This window comes from Pagrus pagrus (assembly GCF_965226575.1).
Source record: "Pagrus pagrus genome assembly, chromosome: 4".
NCBI classification, from domain to species: domain Eukaryota; kingdom Metazoa; phylum Chordata; class Actinopteri; order Spariformes; family Sparidae; genus Pagrus; species Pagrus pagrus.
In genome coordinates, this window is record NC_140188.1 from 3,707,768 (window position 1) to 3,730,179 (window position 22,412).

General features: G+C 37.8%; 1 protein-coding gene across 2 annotated transcripts; it reads right to left on the reverse strand.

Moving 5' to 3' along the window:
• Positions 1 to 283: 283 nt before the first annotated feature.
• On the reverse strand, positions 284 to 18,766 carry klc3 (kinesin light chain 3). Of its 2 annotated transcripts, none has more exons than XM_084351233.1 (14): positions 13,238 to 18,766; positions 11,512 to 11,760; positions 11,305 to 11,370; positions 10,886 to 11,050; positions 10,286 to 10,361; positions 9,380 to 9,525; positions 9,195 to 9,277; positions 9,013 to 9,100; positions 5,027 to 5,128; positions 4,438 to 4,611; positions 4,171 to 4,270; positions 3,856 to 4,036; positions 3,436 to 3,502; positions 284 to 3,045 (listed from the first exon to the last, which is right to left on the reverse strand). In XM_084351233.1, exons 1-14 carry the CDS (start codon positions 13,247 to 13,249, stop codon positions 2,962 to 2,964), a joined length of 1,593 nt encoding a protein of 530 aa, XP_084207359.1. In that variant the 5' UTR covers positions 13,250 to 18,766; the 3' UTR covers positions 284 to 2,961. The 2 variants fall into 2 exon arrangements, with proteins under 2 accessions (XP_084207359.1, XP_084207360.1); XM_084351234.1 differs by having other exon boundaries at positions 13,050 to 18,758.
• Positions 18,767 to 22,412: the final 3,646 nt, after the last annotated feature.

Sequence of the window (22,412 nt, forward strand, 5' to 3'; positions counted from 1 at the left end):
CTTAAAACAGATTTTTCTATGCATTGTGGTCTATGCAGGGTGAAGATGTTTAGAAACTCACTTTTCAGTGTTTAGATCTGGACGGGCAGCTAATCTTTATTCCTTTTTTTAGGAGGCCTTTTCCTCCTGACAAAAACAAGTAGTGAGACAATACACTAAGTAAGTAATGGGCAAATAAAATTATATATACATTAATTATTCAAATATAAAATTAAAAAGGACCAGCCACTTGAAAATATACTTAATGCCAACATCACACAAAAAGTTCAAGTATACAAGGATGTTAAAGTATTATTGTAATTTATTTCAGCTCACGTTTGCAAATATAAAATACAAACATTCATATTTACCAGAATAAACAGAGGAGTCGATTTCCTACATATTTGTATGCAACATTCTTACAGACTGTAGTTTTATACAGTAACTAACATAGTGCGTTTTCTGCCCTTATATCAAACAGCAGTGAACTCATCTTCTACCACAGCAAATGTACAATCAGTAGTTCTCCATCATGGAAAAATAGGATATGTTTGAGTAAAGAAATGGAAGTGAGCCCCAAGAGGACATTTGTGGAATAAAACCTGTGAGGATCAGCTGGCATTTTTCAGGGAGTCGAGATTTCCGAGGACATTTAGTTGAATCTGTATCTTACTTGAAACATTCCTGAGTGTTAAGTAAGAGTACAAAATGAGTTATTTAATGCTCTGTCAACATAAAAAGCAAGTGGTGTGTATTTTGTTCAGTGTAGTAGTCATGTCACCAAATCTGGAGTTTGTCTTCAGTAACTAGTTCAAGTAGTTTTCGCTCTAACAAATTAAAAAGAGCACAAAGAAATCTGCACGTCATTAAAAGATAGTTTACTATTTATAATAGTTGATTTCAGGCATTTCAGTGAATAAGCAAAGATGTGAAATTACAAGATGAAATAGACATAATTCAGTTGGCTACCTTTTTCTTCATTCTGCTACATTATGCTACTTTTCCCACAATGGGGCGGACCCCAAAACATACACTCACAAATAATTTGGGTTTAAGCATCCCCTGCATGTGCTGCTCTGTGGATGCCTTTGGAGAAAAAATTTCCATCTATTTACTACAGGTCCAGTATTCACTCCTTGTTTCTCTGGTTTGCACTAGCTGCTAGATGTTTTGATTCTCTTGACTCTTTGACTGACCTCAGTTCAGTCCAAGCCAGTTTAAAGTCATCAAAACAACGTTGACTCAGGCACACAACAATAACTTTGGGTCTCCAGGGGCCAGATGCATAAAACTCCATACACTTACTTTTTGTCAGATGTATTATGCTGTGTGTACGCCTGATTTTGTTTGAGAAATCTGTCATTGTGGAAACGGGCGCATGTGCACAAGGTTTATTCCCACTCTCACAATTATCCATAAATGGGTGTAGAAACAGAACAACTGTAATTACGTACGCATAGATGTGACTGTTTATAGCGCCTGCACGTGCACCTGTAAACCGTCAGTGCGATAATATCTGTCAGTATTAGATGTCAGCAGAATTATTAATGAATAATCTAAAGAGCTCATATTGAAACAGACTTTACAAATGCTTCACGTCAGGATCAAATTAACAGATCCTTAACAAGAGAGTAATGGCTCTGATGTAACAGATACATTTAAACTAAATGCATTAATTTGCCGGAGAAATTGGCAAACAGCCTAAATAAACAATTATTTCTTTATAATTATCAGCGCATGTCTGGGAAAAGACGTATGCATGGTTTTTGTATGTAAACATTGTTTATACATCCGGCCCCAGATATTTCAAAAGTATTTTCTCAATAGTTAAAAATTCACAATGCAAAAAATACATAATTGCTGAAAAATGAAATGGATTGAAACTTAAGGGGTGTTAATATTCAATAATTAATTGATTTAGTTTGATTAATCGGTAATATATAAATGTGCAAAAATATCCGTATTTTAGGAGTACTATCTTTCAAGTCAGATGTGTGTGTTACATTTTGAATTTCTTTAGTTAAAAATAAGTTGGTCCTTATTCTCATAAAGTGGAATGAACTGTGGAACAACACAGCTGAGAAACACATTTGTGTTTTTATCATTAGATTTGACAATATGAAAACATAATCAGAACGACCTGCACATTTTAAAGGCAAAACACATTAAAATAACTTCTGTAACAGTACAAATTGATAGCTTAACTTCTCCCTCGTAAACCAAATGTAACGTTTACCTTTTGACAAAAACGCATCACATTTTCAAAATTGTGCAAACAACTTAACATCCCTGTACTTCTTAAGAGATAATTTATAACATTTTAAAAAGATTATCTTTAATGTCAATGTGCCTGTTTAGAAACTTTAAAACATAAATTACTTTTTGTAACAGAAAATGTACCTAAAAATATAAAATTCATTGTATTACAGATTATTTTTTTGTTAACCTGCAAGTGACACGGGGTGTTTAATACAAATATAATGATGTCAAAAACATTATGAAAACTTTTCTTACAGGCTAAATGCTGGTGTTATTCAAGGTTTAAAAGGATTTTTTATGTTTCACAAAACATTTTCCGTTTCCTTTCATTTTTGAGTTAATAGTTGATTTGTAATGAGAAAACTACATCCAGGAAGGAATGATATTAAATTTCAAGTGAACAGGAAGGAAAGCTTCTAGTGCAACGTAGATACGTCAATTTGTGACCCACTTTTTTAATCGCCTTTTGGAGACACGTCATCACCGGAGACAAACATGTCATAATTAAGCTAACTTGGATCTATTACTTGTTTAAATGAGGGGTGATTCATTCCATTTTGCAATTGATATATTTGATAAAGTCTCCAGTTATGACCGCTATCTCTTTTCTTGAGGGGACTCGAAGTGGGGAATCTACATTGGTGTAGGACATCTGACAGGAGCGATCAGCATAGAGCTGTGTGTGAACGTCTTTCCAGTTATCTTCAGAGGTGTTTGTGTGCGTTAGCTGGTCCCACCGAGTGAACCTCGTCTTGTCAGGCTCTGTGTGCTGGAGCTCAGGCCTCGAGCGTCTGTCAAACGGCTCGACTGGCGAACAAAACACAAACAGTAGATCTTCAGTGACTAGATGTTATGGGTGAAGTCATTACAGATGCTTGTGTCAGTATTAGGAGTGTAACTATGACATCTGTTAAAATTATTGGGACAAATGCAGAACTGGCAAAAAATGGTTTCTTTTATAAAATTGCTCACTATTTGGTTGCCTTGTGTAAAACCACTAAAGGAATTCAGTTCTACACTGTAATATTCATAGTACAATCCACAAAATTTGCATTGTAAGTGAATCTACATTGTGCAATAATAAGAATTTAGCTACAAATGCACGACTAAATTGAAAACTGTGACAACCAGATTTACTACTCAAGCACGTGCATGTAGTGACTGTAAATCTGACTGAATCATCAAAAGCCTCCTCACCTTGGCACCGTCCTGACTCTCTCTGGCTCCAACGTTCAACACATTTAGAGAGTTCGCCCTCTTCATCCTGAAAACGGAACAGAATATCATAATCAACTCTAAATCTTTATAAAGGGAGCCTGCTGTCACTTAAAGTGACTACGAGGAACTTTATTTTTTGTTGATTCCTTTTGACAAAAGCGGTACGACACCTCCTGTTGTTAAGATCTTTGCGTGCATTTGTTGTGGAAGTGAGTGACAGAGACAACAGGATGGATCGCGATGAGGTAATTTATTTTATGTATATTAATAATCACTATATAAAAATAGCAGTTTTTTTGCATCTATGAGCTAAAAACCTTTACTGAAGGAAACTGGTTTCAGTTACAGGTCGACCCCCAGTGGGCGGTTAACACCTTCTCTAACAGAATATTATATTACCCAGCATTCTTGGGGCTTGTTTCTTCCATCCCGACGCCTCTCAGCTTGCGGACCAGTTTCTCACTGCTTCGGCGTATCGACTCTCTGAGTTTGGTGAAGGAGCCACTGCGCTTCAGGTTACTGAGTCCGTCCTGGCCAGAGCCGCCCTCCTCAGCACCGGACCAGCTGGGACGACCATCGCCTGGAGAACCAATGAATTGGTTTTAGATGATATAGTAAAAACACATCCCTCATGGTCATGCACTCATTGTAAATGTCATCATAAAGAACACATTTCTACATGGTGTGGCAGACATGTAATGAACAGAAATGTACCTTCTACAGATCCAAACTCCTTTTCATGTGCTCTGGTGAGGATCTCTTTGTAAAGTGATTCAGCTTGTCTGTATTTCCCCTGCTTAAGATAGCACGACGCCTGAGAAGGAACAGGAAAAGTGGTTGAGTGTAGAAAGGATTGAGAGAAGAAAGTGACAAAAAATGTGAATGTTGATACATTTCCATCAGCAGTGTTCAGGAATTGGTGCTTTTATAACAACAAAGCAAGTGTAAGTTGACAAAATGAAAATACACACTTATACTTACCAGGTTGTTCTTGGTTTTGGCCACGTTGGCGTCGTCTGGTCCCAGTTTGCTCTGGTAGATGTGCAGAGCGCGTTCATAGTACTGCTCCACCTCCTGGTACTTCCCCTGGTTCTGACACAACAGAGCCAGGTTGTTCAGCTGCTTCGCCACATCTGGGTGGTCCGTACCCAGAACCTGAGGGGGCATTCAGACACAAAATGCACTGTGAGGACTAAAAATACATTATTCTTTCCATAACAATGACGGTATCTAAGGTATCTGTGTTCACTGTGGGTTGTGCGTAAGGGTCAGTGTTGGAAGACATATTCAGATTCTTAGGTTGTAGTGCTGCATTCACAATCTAACTTCAGTAAAATTATGAACACAAAAAAATACTTGTCATGCAGAAAAAAAAAAAATTCTCATCGTCCTGAAAAGCATTGAAACATTCTCCAAAATAAGGTAATTTTAGTCTTTTTCTCTCCTTCAAAAGGAACTGGATGTATTTTTAAAATTCAGGTTATGGTAGTAAAATTTCAATTAATTATATATTGAGGCAAATTTATGAACTCTGGTCCTCATAAGTGTCGTAATACGTGTGTTTTCTCACTTTCTCTCTGATCTCCAGAGCTCTTTTACACAGCGGTTCAGCTTCTTTGTATTTTCCTCTTTTCCCATAAAGCACCGCCAGGTTGTTGAGCGTTGCTGCCACCTGCACACACACAACAACACAAGATGTACACATTGTAATGATTAAGGCAGCGCTCGCAGCAACAAAATGACACAGAGGCTTGAATATCTGTTATAATGCATTCTGTCAAGAAGGCGCTCCTAAGAGACTTAACACTGCTGCCTCTGCCAAACGGGTTTACATTGTGATAAAACATAACTGCAAATCAAGTAAACAAAACAAATTCAGGATGTGTCGGGTTATAAACTGTAATGACGCCTTGTAATCTCATTACAGCCCGTTTATTAAATCTGCTACAACCAACTTTCTTTTTGTGTGGACTCCAAAAGTGGTATGAGCACCGAGGCTTTGTGTAATAAAGATCTTGATCTGGATAACGTGTGCATTTGTTTTGTATGGAAGCCTGGAGGGGCAAGGGAGAAAACTTTTGTTCTTCATGTGTGAAACAGAGTGAAAAAAAATTTGTTTTTGCGGGTGAAATTTTTTTTTCATGTGTTGAGCCAAGTGATTTTTTTTTTTTTTTTTTTTCGCAGGCGAAATTTTGTTTTTGTCATGTGTCGATCCGAGTGAAATTTTTCTTTTCAGGAGTGAAATGTTTTTTTTTTTCACAAATGAAATTTTTTGTTAAACGTTTTTGTTTTGTTTTTTTGTTTTTTTTTCCAGGAGTGAAATGTTTTTTTTTTTCACAAATGGAGTTTTTTGTTAAACTTTTTTTTTTTTATGAAAAAAAAAAATTATGAACAAAAATATTTTTTCACAAGTGAAAAGTTTTTTTTTACTCATGTCAACACATGAAAAAAAAAAATTCACAAATGAAAAAAAATGTTTTAGAACTTAGAAAAAGGAGCAGCAGAAAAAAAAAAATGTCCCTTGCCCCTCAGGGCTTCCGTAGTTTTGGAAGTGAAAGAAAGACACAAGGTATTCTTAATTAATTAATTTTTAATTACGGGTTTACATTGTGATAAAACATAACTGCAAATCAAGTAAACAAAACAAATTCAGGATGTGTCGGGTTATAAACTGTAATGACGCCTTGTAATCTCATTACAGCCCGTTTATTAAATCTGCTACAACCAACTTTCATTTTGTGTGGACTCCAAAAGTGGTATGAGCACCGAGGCTTTGTGTAATAAAGATCTTGATCTGGATAACGTGTGCATTTGTTTTGTACGGAAGCCTGGAGGGGCAAGGGAGAAAACTTTTGTTTTTCATGTGTGAAACAGAGTGAAAAAAAAATTGTTTTCGCGGGTGAAATTTTTTTTTCATGTGTTGAGCCAAGTGATTTTTTTTTTTTTTTTTTTTCGCAGGCGAAATTTTGTTTTTTGTCATGTGTCGATCCGAGTGAAAAAAAAAATTTCAGGAGCGAATTTTTTTTTTTTTCACAAATGAAATTTTTTGTTAAATTTGTTTATTTTATTTTTTAATGAAAATTTTTTTAATTTTTTTTCAGGAGTGAAATGTTTTTTTTTCACAAATGGAGTTTTTTGTTAAACGGTTTTTTTTTTAATGAAATTTTTTTTTTTTTTTTTTTTTTCAGGAGTGAAATGTTTTTTTTTTCACAAATGGAGTTTTTTGTTAAACATTTTTTTTTTAATGAAAAAAAAAAAATTATGAACAAAAATATTTTTTCACAAGTGAAAAGTTTTTTTTTTACTCATGTCAACACATGAAAAAAAAAAATTTCACAAATGAAAAAAAATGTTTTAGAACTTAGAAAAAGGAGCAGCAGAAAAAAAAAAATGTCCCTTGCCCCTCAGGGCTTCCGTAGTTTTGGAAGTGAAAGAAAGACACAAGGTATTCTTAATTTATTAATTTTTAATTACGGGTTTACATTGTGATAAAACATAACTGAAAATCAAGTAAACAAAACAAATTCAGGATGTGTCGGGTTATAAACTGTAATGACGCCTTGTAATCTCATTACAGCCCGTTTATTAAATCTGCTACAACCAACTTTCATTTTGTGTGGACTCCAAAAGTGGTATGAGCACCGAGGCTTTGTGTAATAAAGATCTTGATCTGGATAACGTGTGCATTTGTTTTGTACGGAAGCCTGGAGGGGCAAGGGAGAAAACTTTTGTTTTTCATGTGTGAAACAGAGTGAAAAAAAAATTGTTTTCGCGGGTGAAATTTTTTTTTTTCATGTGTTGAGCCAAGTGATTATTTTTTTTTTTTTCGCAGGCGAAATTTTGATTTTGTCATGTGTCGATCCGAGTGAAATTTTTTTTTTTCAGGAGTGAAATTTTTTTTTTCACAAATGAAATTTTTTGTTAAACGTTTTTTTTTTTTTTTTATGAAATTTTTTTTAATTTTTTTTTTTCAGGAGTGAAATGTTTTTTTTTTTTCCACAAATGGAGTTTTTTGTTAAACGTTTTTTTTTTTTATGAAAAAAAAAAATTATGAACAAAAATATTTTTTCACAAGTGAAAAGTTTTTTTTTACTCATGTCAACACATGAAAAAAAAAAATTCACAAATGAAAAAAAATGTTTTAGAACTTAGAAAAAGGAGCAGCAGAAAAAAAAAAAATGTCCCTTGCCCCTCAGGGCTTCCGTAGTTTGGAAGTGAAAGAAAGACACAAGGTATTCTTAATTAATTAATTTTTAATTACGGGTTTACATTGTGATAAAACATAACTGCAAATCAAGTAAACAAAACAAATTCAGGATGTGTCGGGTTATAAACTGTAATGACGCCTTGTAATCTCATTACAGCCCGTTTATTAAATCTGCTACAACCAACTTTCATTTTGTGTGGACTCCAAAAGTGGTATGAGCGCCGAGGCTTTGTGTAATAAAGATCTTGATCTGGATAACGTGTGCATTTGTTTTGTACGGAAGCCTGGAGGGGCAAGGGAGAAAACTTTTGTTTTTCATGTGTGAAACAGAGTGAAAAAAAAATTGTTTTCGTGGGCGAAATTTTTTTTTCATGTGTTGAGCCAAGTGAAATTTTTTTTTTCAGGAGTGAAATTTTTTTTTTTCACAAATGAAATTTTTTGTTAAACGGGTTTTTTAGGTTTTTTTAATGAAATTTTTTTTTATTTTTTTTTCAGGAGTGAAATGTTTTTTTTTTCACAAATGGAGTTTTTTGTTGAACTTTTTTTTTTTTTATGAAAAAACAAAAATGTATGAACAAAAATATTTTTTCACAAGTGAAAAGTTTTTTTTTACTCCTGTCAACACATGAAAAAAAAAAAATTCACAAATGAAAAAAAATGTTTTAGAACTTAGAAAAAGGAGCAGCAGAAAAAAAAAAAATGTCCCTTGCCCCTCAGGGCTTCCGTAGTTTTGGAAGTGAAAGAAAGACACAAGGTATTCTTAATTAATTAATTTTTCTTTCTTAAACACAGCTGTTTGCAGGATGGATAACGAATACATTAACTGTCTATTTGTGGCTATGTGAAATTAATAAGTGTAATTTAATGATGGTGAGACAAAGTAAACTTTGTTTTAGTGACTTTACCGTTCAAACAACTAGGTTACAAGTAATCCTACAGATTCTGTGCTGGGTGATCCTAATTCTGTTTAGCTAAAGCTAAAAGTTATCAACATTCCCTTGTTATGTTATGTCTTTATAATAATAATAATAATAATAATAATAATAACAATAAGCCCAACAACAAGATATAGCGCAATATCAAGACCAACATAAAATGTTATGGTATGAAACAGTTCTGCTGTCGTACTATCAGACGACAGAGCAGCTTCTTTCCTCAAGCCATAAAATATTTAATTTCTGGAATCTGAGTCTGAGCAGGCACTAAGATCAACCATACAGAGATGGCCATCTTCTTTCTGATTGTCTCATTGCTAATGTAGATCATAAAGAAGCATCAGTATTAAATTGAGACTGTTTCATAACCAATTAAAAGCCTCTTGTTTTATGTTTAAAAGGAGGGTGACTCACGGCCGGATGGTCGATTCCAAGAGTTTTCTCTCTGATCGCCAGCGCGTCATTCAGCAGGTTGGCTGCTTCTTTGTATTTGTTCTGGTCTCTGTAGAGAAAAACATGTCGCACTGTAACCTCAGGTCAAGAGTTTTCACAAAAATCTAAATCAGTTGATGTGTTGCCACAGTAACCGGCCTTACCTGTACACCAGCGCCAGTATATTCAGCATGGTGGCTACATCTGGGTGTGTGTGGCCTGAGGATTTCTCAAGATCTTCCAAAGCCTGTTGGGAAATTACATTATTTTAATCAGGAGAGAGAGGCTGTTGCAGGATTCAGATCCTTTTTTTTCTTTTGTCGGACCAGAAGAGCAACGTCCCTCTCACCTGTTTGCAGAGTGGTACAGCGACCTCGTACCGTCCCTGGGATGCATACTGGATGACCAGGTTGTGGAGCGTCCGAAGGCGGGCGGGAATCTCGTAGCCGCCCTGCTGAGCTGCGGCTGCTGCGCTGCTGTGATGAGGCTGAGACACTGAGCAATAATCAGACAAATACAAAGACATTTGAGGGGAGTGTGATATGAGTCTGGATTTCAGTTATTTAACGGTGGCATTAAATGAGATTAGACCTTAATGAAAGCTGCATTTAGATGTACCCCAATATTCTACTATTAATCAGAATACCAGCCCAATCACAATAAAAGGTCATTTAAAGATCGTTTTAACATCCTGTTGTAGTGTGAAGAGATCCCTGATACGCTTGCCTGAAACTGATTTTCCTTCACAGGCTGTAAACTCATTATCACTGCATGTGATGTAGCTGCTAAAATGTGACATCCGAGCTTGAAATGTCTTTGCTTTGCGTTAAGAGTTGTTACTCAAAACATCATGAGCGGCAGCAACATAGTTGCACCCAAATATTATCTATCAAGAACAGCACAGAGAAAGAAAGTCCTTCTGTTCATTAAAGAGAGGATTTACAATAAATGTACATGTAAACAAGGTGTTGAGCTCAATATGATGATTATCTAAACAGGAGAGACCAGACGGACATTGCAAGGGTCAGTTCACCCTAATTACAGAAGGATTTTCCGACCAGTGGTACCTGACCATGTAGTTTCTCAGACTCGACATCCTGACAAAATCAAGGTGACTGGATTTTTTTTGTAATGATGCTACCCTTCATTTACAGAAACACAAGGCTGTCATATTTGTGCCGTGAATGATTGAAAAAAGACGGTTGAGAGAAAAAGTTTGTGATAAACTTGTTCACAAACCCAAGAAAAGTCTTACTTTGTGACTGTTCCTCGTCTTCTGTAGGAAAGAGGTCGTCCAGAGACTCCTTGGTGGAAGATGCGTCTTTGTCATCCTGAAGTGAGGAACAAACACATTCAGCACAATTTAGTGCAACAACATCTGACTAACAAGTTAATTGATTGTGAAAAGGTTGTGATTTGACATCCACTCCACATAAAAAGACGACGTCCATTTTTAAATATAAAAAACATGCTTCTGCATCTAAATTATATTCCTGTCACACCATTTTAAGCCTGTGGTGTTTGTAAGAGCCAAACTCTTTATACAAACTGTCTGTGATCGCACTCTGGAAGAGTTTGATTCAAGGCTTTTTGTCAGAAAGTCAGGTGATATTGTATAAAGATCAACAAAGTCCCCATTTCTAAGGAGGTTGTGATGAATGAAAAATAAAACAGGTTTTAGTCAGATTAAGTTCATATTTCAGCATACTTTCTTTGAATGTTGTCAGGCTGTTTTTCTGCTTTTGACCCTTTGTTATTTGAACACACAGTGGCCTGGTGTCGTACTGATGGACAACTCTTCCTGAACATAAACACAGACACATTTGTGTTTGTGTATTGTTTGTCGTGTCCTCACCAGCTGCGGCTCCTCCAGGTCGTATTTGCGTATGGATGACATGAACTGCAGGTGTTTGTTCTGCTCCTCCAGGGTCACCACCTCCTGCTCCCTGTCCTGCAGCCGCTGCTGAGCACCAGCCAGCTCGTCCCTCAACCACTGATTCTCCTGACAGAGACGACGCACCTGAGGAGGACATGAAGAAAAAGAAGGAAGTGATGAGGAAGGGTGAGGAAAAGAATAAGAAAAAGGAAAGGGGCGGAGAGAAAGGATGAAGAAAGGAAAGATGGTGGCGAGGGAAAGGAAGGGAAGGAGGAAGAAGAAGACGGATGGGAGGAAAATAGAAATGGAGGAGAGAGAGGAAGTAAAATGACAAGAAGGAAGAAGAGGTAGAAGAGTGGTAGAATTTCTCTTTTCTAACATTTCCAGCAGAAACTCACCTGAGCACGCAGCTTCTGTTTCTCTGCCTCTAGTGAACCAAGGTGAGCCGACAACGCCATCATCACCTGGAGAGACAAGAGACAAAGTGAAAGATAACGGACAGAAGAAAAACATCTCAGATATAAAACAAACTTCAAAGTAATAACTTGGACTGATAATCAAGAAAAACCTATGGTGGAAACATCAAAACAAGCAGAAACCCGTACCTGTGCCTCGCTGAGCCCCAGCTCTATCCTCTCCAGTAACTGGAGGACGATGCCGCTCTTCTCCTGCTCCACGCTGCCGCTCTCTGACGTCGGCCGACTCTCCAACGGCTCCTGCAGGCTCTCCAGCAGGCCGCGGTTCTCTCCTCTCAGCGCCTCCAACCCTGCGATCACCTGCTGTGTGCTGCACAGAATCTCCTCCCCCGACAACATGGCTCCAACTGTGAGGTTCCTCCTGTCACAACAACTGACCTGGAAACGGCACAAAGGGACAGAAAGAAAATTAGTTGGAGACTTTTTTCATTATCAATTCAAGTGTTTGTCATTTTTCAAGAAAAATAAACATTTGTTGTTTCCAGCGTCTTAAATGTAATTGTCATTTCTGACAGTAAACGAAGAGTCTTTGGGTTTTGGACTGTCTGTTGTTGGTTGGTTGGCTGGTAAACATTGTTCCACTATCATTTGATTAAGGTAAATATCCAATATTGAAGACACTGACTGAGCAAGCACCCGTTTCATTTTTCAGGCTGAATCTATACAGAAGCTGTGATTTCTTGTACTTTTACTGATTAAATCCACTTGATGAAACTGAGCTGATTTTGACTGTAAGGAGATGGGATAAAGATGGTCAAAACATGTATTGAAATTAAATTTGAAGCTAACGAGAACACGGTGAAGAAAATACAAACCGTCAGCAACTTTACTTAACACCAACATATGATGGTTTTCAGTTTCCTCTTTGAGTCTGAGAGGAGAAGTGGGAATATGGAACTAGATACAAATGATACATTACACGTGCAACAGACAGTTTACTATCGGTTCTGCTGGTTTGGACTCAGTCTGTCACAAATAACCTGCACATAACAAACTGCACAGATATTCCCAAGACACTTAATTGGACATAAAATATGGACATATACTGTACACATGAAACAAAATACATCCATCAGTCTGAAAAGCATTATTTGTAAAATCACATAATAATAAACACAAAATCAAATTGTTTCAAGGTATTGTATCATAGTTAGAAATTACAGTATTGTGACAAAACTTATATAATCACAGATATATTTCAGCCAATGATTATTATATATATATATATTGCTAGGATAAGATATATCTCAACTGATATATCATTATGTCGGCACTAAAAATTATTGCTCTACAAAAACAAACTATGTTTTGGGTTTGGGTTTATCTTCCAGTCTTTAGAGGCGATAAAGGAAAACAAACATGTCTGCTGCACACTCAGTCTCCATGCAGTTTGTTTACTGTAGGCGGTGCAACTGGCCTCAGGTCGGTTTTCCAACACGCCGGGTTTAATGTATTTTTATTCAAATTTAAATCTCACACAAACCTCTCGGCTGACCTGAAGACGACTGCGTCACATTACGAGACATTTCTGTTGCTTTCATAGTGAAAGCATCGTCGGCTGCTGTACAACACATACTTATGATAATTATGGTCTTCAATACGACATAAACACACAGACAAACACGCAGGCTACAATTCAGATCCACACCAAGTTATTTATAGCCTACCTGCTAAGTCCAGGCTCCGGCGGCGTGGTTTCGTCTTTTTGTCCACTCTGAGCTGATGTTATTGTTTTTATTTTGGACAGCGGAACTTGTCATGAACGGCGGAACATTTCCGCTCAGCGTGACTTTCGGTTTGTTTTATGTTAGACAGGTGGAAAAAGACAATAAACTACAAAATGTAAATGATTCACCTGCTGCCTCATCGGCTCCTCCTGTCATCACAGATGCACCAGCATTCAAGCTAGCAGCAGCGACACGCAACGTCCGGTTATCACCTTCAAAGTAAAAGTCGTCTAACGCAAGACGGGGGCATTTTATGAGCCTTCTACAAGTGTGAAAAACTTTTTGTGACTAATCTCAATATTATACATAACATAAGTTTTAGTATGCTTCATATGAGTTGTATCCAAATTTAGGGTACGATTATGTAAATCATTGGAAATCTGATTATTCAGTGTTTTGTGCACAAGTAGCACATCCTCCATGCTTCTGATCTGTCTGCTGTCTGCACAGGCTCAAGTGATTTTTTTTTATCACTTACTACTTCTTGACATGACTTTAGTTGGAGGCAGACAGTGATCAGACAGGAGGATAAGATGCTCACATGCCACAGTTTTCTTTTTTCTTTCCTCAGAGAAACAAGTTTAACAGATATTTGTTACACTAAACTTTGATAAAGGCTTAGCCACAAGTCTGCATGATGTAATGTTTATATGTGAAAACATTTAAATGGGATACTCACAAAAAAAACATAATTTACCACAAGCTGAAAACACATTTGTAATGTGGTAATAGCAACAATCAGCAAATTATGGGCAATTAGTGATCTTATTTGAGCTACTTATTGTTTTGAACACCTAATGAATATTGATATCCTTTATTACTACTATATTTTGAGTTAAACATAATATAAAAATAAGCAGTTTATCCAACAGTACCTACAACAACAATATGAACAATAGCATAACAGCTACATGAACAGTACACAAAAATGTGAAATACTAAGATAGGCTACGCAAGTATTGTATTAATCCCATTTAATATGTCTCATATAAGCAGCACTGAAAAAGTTTCTCACCTAAAATAAAATCACATCAAAACACAGTGCTTTTATTCTGAAGGCAAAGTATCACGACTTCCTGCATGTGTCCAGTTCTGTCTGTGTGTCTTGACGCAGCTGAGCAGCTTACCTGATCCCATATTTCCCACCATACACTGCGGCTCCAGGGCTGGCAGTGATGTCCTGCCCGGGACAAGGCCACCTATCTGTCAGAGAGATGAACTGCCTGCAGGAGGAGAGGCAGATTATTGATGACAGATCATTATGGACAGATTATTGATGACAGATTATTACTGACAGGTTATTAACGGTTGAGTTTGACAGTTTGTGTTTGATCCCCATGGAAGTGAGTGTTTACTCTTCTTCTCTCTGTACAGAATATACATTTGTAGATAAACTATTTGAAATTAAAAAAGGCTAACTAATATATCTCATTCTAATATGCTATCTAAATATCCTCCTATTTCTTTAAAGATGAACTCCAATTAATAGATATCTAAACAGATACAAAATATATAATATATTTTATTTAAACAATTCTGTCCCTGTGAAAACATGTCAAGGTGATTGCCCATTAGTTTTAATTTTAATATACACATTTTGATATAATCAATAATTGCATATTGTATAGCCCATAATCATTTATGTACCAGTAAACTGACTCAAGAGTTTAACATGTAAATAATTGGGCGTGATTAAAACATGCAGGCACTCTGAACAGATTGGGCTGATCATGATATATCACTGATATAAATAAACCTTAATCACTTTATTTTTCAGTGTTTGTGTGTTCATGCTTCCACTGTGTTTTCCTATATCTTAGATTAGCATAACCACTGAGATTAACTCGGGGTGTGTGTGTGTGTGTGTGTGTGTGGCCAGTATTAGTCTTATTAATGTCACATTAGCTAAGCCTGTTGAGGAACAAGGTTTTAGGAGACAATTAACTTGAGTTACATTAAGAGGCTCAGCAGCTTAAACATAAAGTGACTACATAGATGTAGTAAGATGTAAAGAACAAGTACTGTGTGTGTGTGTGTGTGTGTGTGTGTGTGTGTGTGTGTGTACTACAGCTAGTCCTTATCAATTCACAGCATTTGATGGGTAACATAACACCGGTGTTGTAATACCGTTATGCTCTCTGCCTGACTCCATATTTTTTTAAGCATCTCAGTCTAAGTAGTCTTAAATCTACAATACAATAACAATATACAAACTAAGGTCCTACTTCTGACCGGGCAAGTAGCCAATCATAGTTTAGGATAATGGGGTAGACCCTGGGATAACCAATCAGATCTCAGATTTCACCCTAACCCACTCTCGTCCACTTCCAACTCCTGACTGGGCCGCTGTGTTTGCAACAACCTTCAGTGATCCATCCACGCTGTGATTCCTTTTCTTTGGAGTTTCTGTTGGTGAAGTTTGACTTTCTATAGATGGCGCCGTTTCATTTATTCATTCGGTCATAGAGCTAGCATGCTGCTAATGCTAATTACTTTAGAGTTATACTAAAACTAGAGGCAGCTACTATTATTTCATCTACTTTCCAAAAACTTAAAACATATTCAGGCAGGTTCCAGGATCGAGGTCCGCCACAAAAAATGTAGGTCCACTTTAAACTCTCATGAATAAAAATTCACCAAGCGGTACACAGTGAGCAGCTCAACAAATAGGAACTACCGGGTGTGTGAGTTCTGCTGCATGTGCCTGTGTGTGACAGTTATATGAGCGGGTTGATGGATGGCTCAGCTGTCAGGTAGGGAGAGAAGCAACAGCAACTGACCGTGGTGGCCGTGCAGGCAGAGCCCAGCCATGTAAGGCCACCAGCCCCCGGGGAAACTCCTCCAGACCTCTGTGCTTCCTACAAACAACCCTGCAAGTATTCATACGTAAGGGTAAGGGCTGGGATCGACGTCAGAATATACGGTTCTCGTTAAGCTTCAAAAAGTCACACTTCAAATCAGAGCAGCTCAAATGTGACACCGGCTCTGCAGTGAAAGGACAGATGTAATATATAGTAAATAAGTGCAGGGAGTAAGAAGAGAGCAGCTTCCTTCAGCAGCAACAAACCCAAGCATATTTTGATCTACTGAAAACAGCTGATAAAGATAAACAAACTGTGTTAACTGATGGAAAAACACAATCAGGCAGCAAAGATGTTTTTTTTATCTCTCAGGCTTGAGTTGAACATATTAACCTTTTTGTTCTTAACAAGGACAATGGAAATACGTTTAGTTTTATTGTGTTTGTATCGTCACATAGTCTTATTTTACCTTTCATTATTATGAGTCTTTAGGTCTTGAGTCTCAATAACAAGCCATACATGGGATTCATTTAGACAGATAATCAATGTTAACAGTTGAATAAATAGACAACAGGTTGATTGTTGCTAGACAGGTGTTGCATACTTTCCACTGAGATTTAAGCAAAAGTATGCAGGCCACAAGCTACTACACAAGTTACCTGACTGCAATAAACCTCACATTTTAAAAGACGTATTAATTAATGAAGGACAAACTGGTAGCTGAAACAAACTGCTCTGTAGACAACACCAGGTGCATCTGAGTCAATCAGTCCTAATCATATGCAGCTCAGGTAGTGAGGTGTTCTGGGAAGTGGCAAGGATTTTTTTTTGTTTGTTTTACACTTCAGTCAGAACAAACCAAAACCTGGAACAGTCACCTTCCACTCACCTAGACATATCAGACATACTGTATATGAGACTTTACAGAGTGATTCTGTGTGCACATGAACCATGCAGAGAAGAAACATTTCTAATAAAAAACTCCTTGCACTTTTCATTTAAACTTTTCTCTCTGGGACTTGGATTTCTCACTTATGTCATTAAACCTTGCAGGGACACCACATATTTCCCATATAGCTCTGTGTGCCAGAGCTCATTCCTTCCTCGACCTCTGACCTCGCTGCAGAAAATAGAAACCGCTTTATTTGTTCATCTGTTGCAGTATAAATATATTTTCTTTATTTCTGCAGCACACAACTGCTGAGTTTATATCAATTCAAGCACTGAATTGAACCACTTCTATCCATGATTTTGCATCTCAACTTTATATTTTATTTTGCTTGCTTCATTGCGTTGAGATGTTCCTTTTCTCACATTGTCTAGACTGAAGACCATAGAGGACGAAAACTGATCTAAATCTCCGGAGTGAAAAGCTAAGCCTCTCTAAATCAGTTCAGCCCTCTAAACCTCTTCATAAAGCCCACCGACCTTTATAATAACTGTTAAGTCTTTGTTCTTAAGAACACTATTATTGACTCATTACCTATTGACTCCATCGATGTAAACTCCTTTTTTGTCTCCTTTTCTTCCGTTTATGTTCTGCAAATGTCTTTTTATCATTGCTTATAAAAGTTTTTACAGTAATTTATCCTCTTTGTTATTTCTAATCACTTTGTCAGCTCTTGTTTTCTGACTTATGGGACAGCTGACCATCATGATTATATACATGTCTCACTGTTTCATTGTGCAGTCAGAGCTGCAGCGTCCCACTCTGAGGACACATTAGCAGCATTGCGTATCATTACAATGTCAACACTAAAAATAAAAATAACATCGTCATGACTATGCATCTTTAATAAGCAACTTTAATTATTTATCTAAAGCTCCCTCCTCCCTTTTCGATTCACACATAACACACTAACGATCAGATTATTGACAGAAGGGTTGCTGCATGCAGCCACCGAGCAGGAGTGGCAAAAGTACACACACCAAAAAGTAGTGCTGTAAGTAAGGAAAACTACACAGCTACACCTGCTGTCCCCCACATTTACACCAAGCCACCAAGACAGAAACAAAAGAAATAATATTTTTCCAATTCATTTCTGAAATTTGAGTGTTTATCTGTATGTGTCTGTGTGAGAGCGAGATCAAGTGTGAGTTGGGTTAGAAGCTGTTAAGCACACAAAATGCGATCAATCCCGAGATGAGACGGGCGATGGGACTTCACACTGGGAATACAACACTGCTGCTGACGCCAAACAGACAGACGACAGCAGGAAGGAATGGCAGTACTCCCTGCAGGAGTGTGTGTGCGGGTGTATATGTATACACACTTGTGTGTAGACGTGTGCATGGACAAGCATTCAAAAAGAACACAGGTGTGCATGGTAGACATAACTGAATGGACATCATGGACATTGCACGTTGACACCCATGATCGAAACATTGTGCAATGCACGCACACACACACACACACACACACACACGAGAACTGCAGAGGTAAAATATTACAGCTGCCTCCCACTGATGTAAAATTAGAAATGAATGACTTACAAAATGAATGGGAACAATGGCACACACACACACACACACACACAGTTTCACAAAGTTTCATAAAAGGTGCACAGGGGGTCTTAGTGCATCTTTATCACACACACTGACTGCAGCTTGTCCACGTGTGTCATCATTACAATGTGAAACAGCCATTAACTGACAAAAGGTCGAACTGCCAGAGAGCAGAACCGTTCTGGAGTTAAAATGTTGAAAGGAAAGATACAACTATGCCAAACTACATTCTTGTCAATTAAATTAAGATTGCAGAAGTCAAACTGTCAAGGGAATCTGTTCAGAGTGCCTGCATGTTTTAATAAAAATATCAATATGTAGCACCAGTGCTTTTTTTTTTTTGTTTTGTTTTGTTTTTTGTGGGCTCTTTCACTTGTGATAGTAGTGAAGGTCCAAAGTTGTGCGTATGTGAGAAGATACATATGAAGTTATACTATAACGTGCATGCACAGTGGAAGTCTTGGATTAATCCCAACTGTTAACTGTTCTGTGTCCATTATTCCGTCCTCTTCACGTCCGTCCTGCTGCTTTGGTAAAGAAACACAAGTTTTATCAATCTGGTCAGGTGGAGGTGGATAACCAGATGAATGAATGAAGGATGGACAGAGTTACAGACAGACTGACAGCTGAGTCGATGCAATTCAATCGGGAAAACTGCTACTGGAGATCAGAGGACCTGTTGAGCAGCACTAAAGATAGAATCCACAGTTCACCCCCCAACTCCTTCCCCCTCACGAGTTACTCAGGTAGATCATATTTCAATGTAAGCTCACCACTATCACCTTCACCAAACACACACAAAACTGACAGAAATTCAATACTATTATCCAAAAATAAGATATATTGTTGCTCAAGGCCAAGGTAAACTTTAGTATCCCAGAAAGGGAAATAGGGCTGCTCATAAAAAAAGGATTTTTAAAAAAAAATCCAAATGTACAAAATGCAGTCCCCAATACAAGCGTGAGATTTCATTTTTTATCCCGTTACGTACAAAATAAGGGTGAGTTCAAAAATGAATTCAAGCTACTTTCCTTGAGTTCAATTGTTAAACAGATTCGACAAAATAATATCACAGAAGCATTTACCTGTCAGTGTCTAATTTTCACAATAGATAACAGGACTGTATGGCAAGTTGGTGCAGATACTATATTCAGATTTAACCGATACGCTACTCTGTCATCTGTTTTCTTTCTCCTCTTTTTGAGTGCGAGGTTTGAAATGTTTTACGATGGTTGCTACGTTATCTGCAGCAGCATCATCCACTATCAAACAGTGAGGAATAAAAGGTTGGGCTGTGAGAAAATGCAGCACCTGGTGAGACAATCACTGATCAATGCCTAAATATACTCTCTTCAATCTACCGCTCACTGCCCAACACAAAATGTTCATTATGTCATTTACTGTCATTTATTTTCCGACGATATATGCTATGCCATGATAATTATTTATGTTATTGTTGCACTCACTATGGTTTAAAATAAGATGGAAAGTGTTCAGCAGAAGCAGAAATATATTTTACTTCCCACATTATTCTTATCAAAATCTGATGCCTACATTACCCACAATGCAACTCGGTGATGGGGAGAAGCTACAGATGTCTGTTGAGCTCTCTTCTTTCCAACTCCACACCTCAAGATGCTTTTTATTTTCAAACTTGTGGTCTTCTGACCCAACCAACACTGACTCAAGTGACATCGCTCGAGTCAGTTTATCAGACTTTGCTCAGCTTCCTCTGGAGCCACAAAAATGCTTAAACTAGTTTTTCCAGATATACATGATGTTGCAATGAAACAAAGAAACATTCTGCACAAGCGAAACATTTTCGTCACCTTCGATTCATTCAGTGTTGTGTACAAACAAACACAAAGCCTCACATCTCCATGGAAAAAAACACTGTCACTCCTCCCTCAGACTCATTCCATTGCAACACTTTTTCACTGAACATGCACACATCGTCAGAGTCGTCTTACACATTCCTGCGTCTATTTGTGGGCTCCTCGAGCTGTTAACATGATTTTTTCCTGCGCTGGCTCAGGACTCGTATGTCTGAAACAGCCCAGATCAAATCAGAGTAATCCGGAGAAGGTGTGAGGGCCGCTGCTGCTCCATAAGAGTCCAGTTTTCTTTTCCCTTTCGTTCTCTTCCCTCTCAGTACAGGAACCACAAGGACAAATTAAGGGGCTATAAGCTTTATAATGAAGAAACATCCCAAATGTGCGTCAGTGGAAGCTGCTGAGTGCTCAAGACTGCCAGTTGTTCCTGGCAACACCCATGTGTGAATGTGTGAATGCATGTAACCCTCAACTGCTCCCTAAGGCCTTTGCTGTGAATAAGAATCTGCCATCAGACTGCACGCCAGTGCAAACAAGGTTGATAAGTTACTTTATATATATATGTCGCAGTGACTCTTGCCTTACTACTTAAAATGTTATCTTCGCATTAGGGCTGTCACAATATCAGATTTTGAGTACTCGATTATCGTGGCCCAAAATAAATACAATTACAATTTCATCTTGATATCTATCCACACTGCGGGCAGAGGGTCTCGCTCTTCTCTGACGTACATTTTTTGTGACAGTAGGAGACACACACTGTGATAGTAGCTAGATAAGTAGTTCTACACCTTTGTCTTTTTTCCATCTTATGGTGGGTGGCAACCAGCTTTGAGGTGCACTACGCCACCCATTATGACAACACAAGAACAGAAAGAAAAGTAAATGATTAACGAGTGATTAAATTATTTATATGATATTATCATGTGTATTTTAACATGATATTCATATTTCATCATTAAATATCAAAATTCTTGTCTATATTGGTAAATTGCACCTCCACAAGGAATCAGGCTGCGTAACTGATACAAACCAGACCTACAACACACACAACATAAACAAGTGACACGAAAGACACAAAGCTGAAATCACTAACAGCAGTTTGCCATTCAGATAAATGTTACTTTGAAATCTTCAAAACTACGTAAACGTCTTGTATATCATTAGATCCTGCATTTTTCAGTGGTTTCTCACACGTACAATGCATGGAAACACATTTACAGAAACACATAATACATGTCTATCAATTTTATTAGGTGCACATGTAAATTCAGGCAGTAGACACATTAACAGGAACGATAAAAAAACATCAGAAAGTTGAATAAAAACGTTTCAACTAACATCTAACGATATCAGTCTCACAGAGGTTGTACTTAACGCAAGACTGTAGCGGAAGGTTGCAGGAAAACTTTCGGAAAGTTCACACACCCTGTGTGCATGCACACATTTGCAAAGGCACATACACAATGCGCACCAACTGTACAATCTCACATGTGACCCGTAGCACATATGAGGTTGTGCAGTTGGTGCCCAGCAGGATGAGTGCGTGTTAACTCCCTCACCCTGCTGCCTCACATGGATTATCTTTTCTGACAACATAACCTCACACAGACAATTTAATGCAATTTAGTGTGCATAAAATCCATAAAGAAGTTCAATAATCAGATTTTTGTGCACCCTGCTGAGATGCAGATAGAATAAGTACAAATCATTTACATAGTGTTCTTGGTTACATAACTGTCCTTGGTGCCGGTTTCCTCGGGGCAGCTGCAGGGTTCTGGGGCTGTTGGGGGTGGGTGATGGTGGTATGGGTGTGTGTGTGTGTGTGTGTGTGTGTGTGTGTGTATGGGTGTGTGTGTGTGTGTGTGTGTGTGTGTGGGAGGGGAGTGCTGGGGGATAGAATGACGGTCTAAACTGGGATTCTGGATGTGTGCCACAGTGGTATACAAGCAACAGAACTAACTGGTCTGAATGGGCAGAAGACATACACAGCACATATCAAACATCAGTCAGCTTGACCTCCGAGATTCACAGATGGGGGTTTGTGGTAAAGGATGTAATGGAGGGTAGCACTGTTCTTTTACATTTAAAATAGAGTTTATACACCCTGTTAGGCTGCTACAAGACATAGATAGCAATTCACAGCTGCTGCACTGATGTCACAC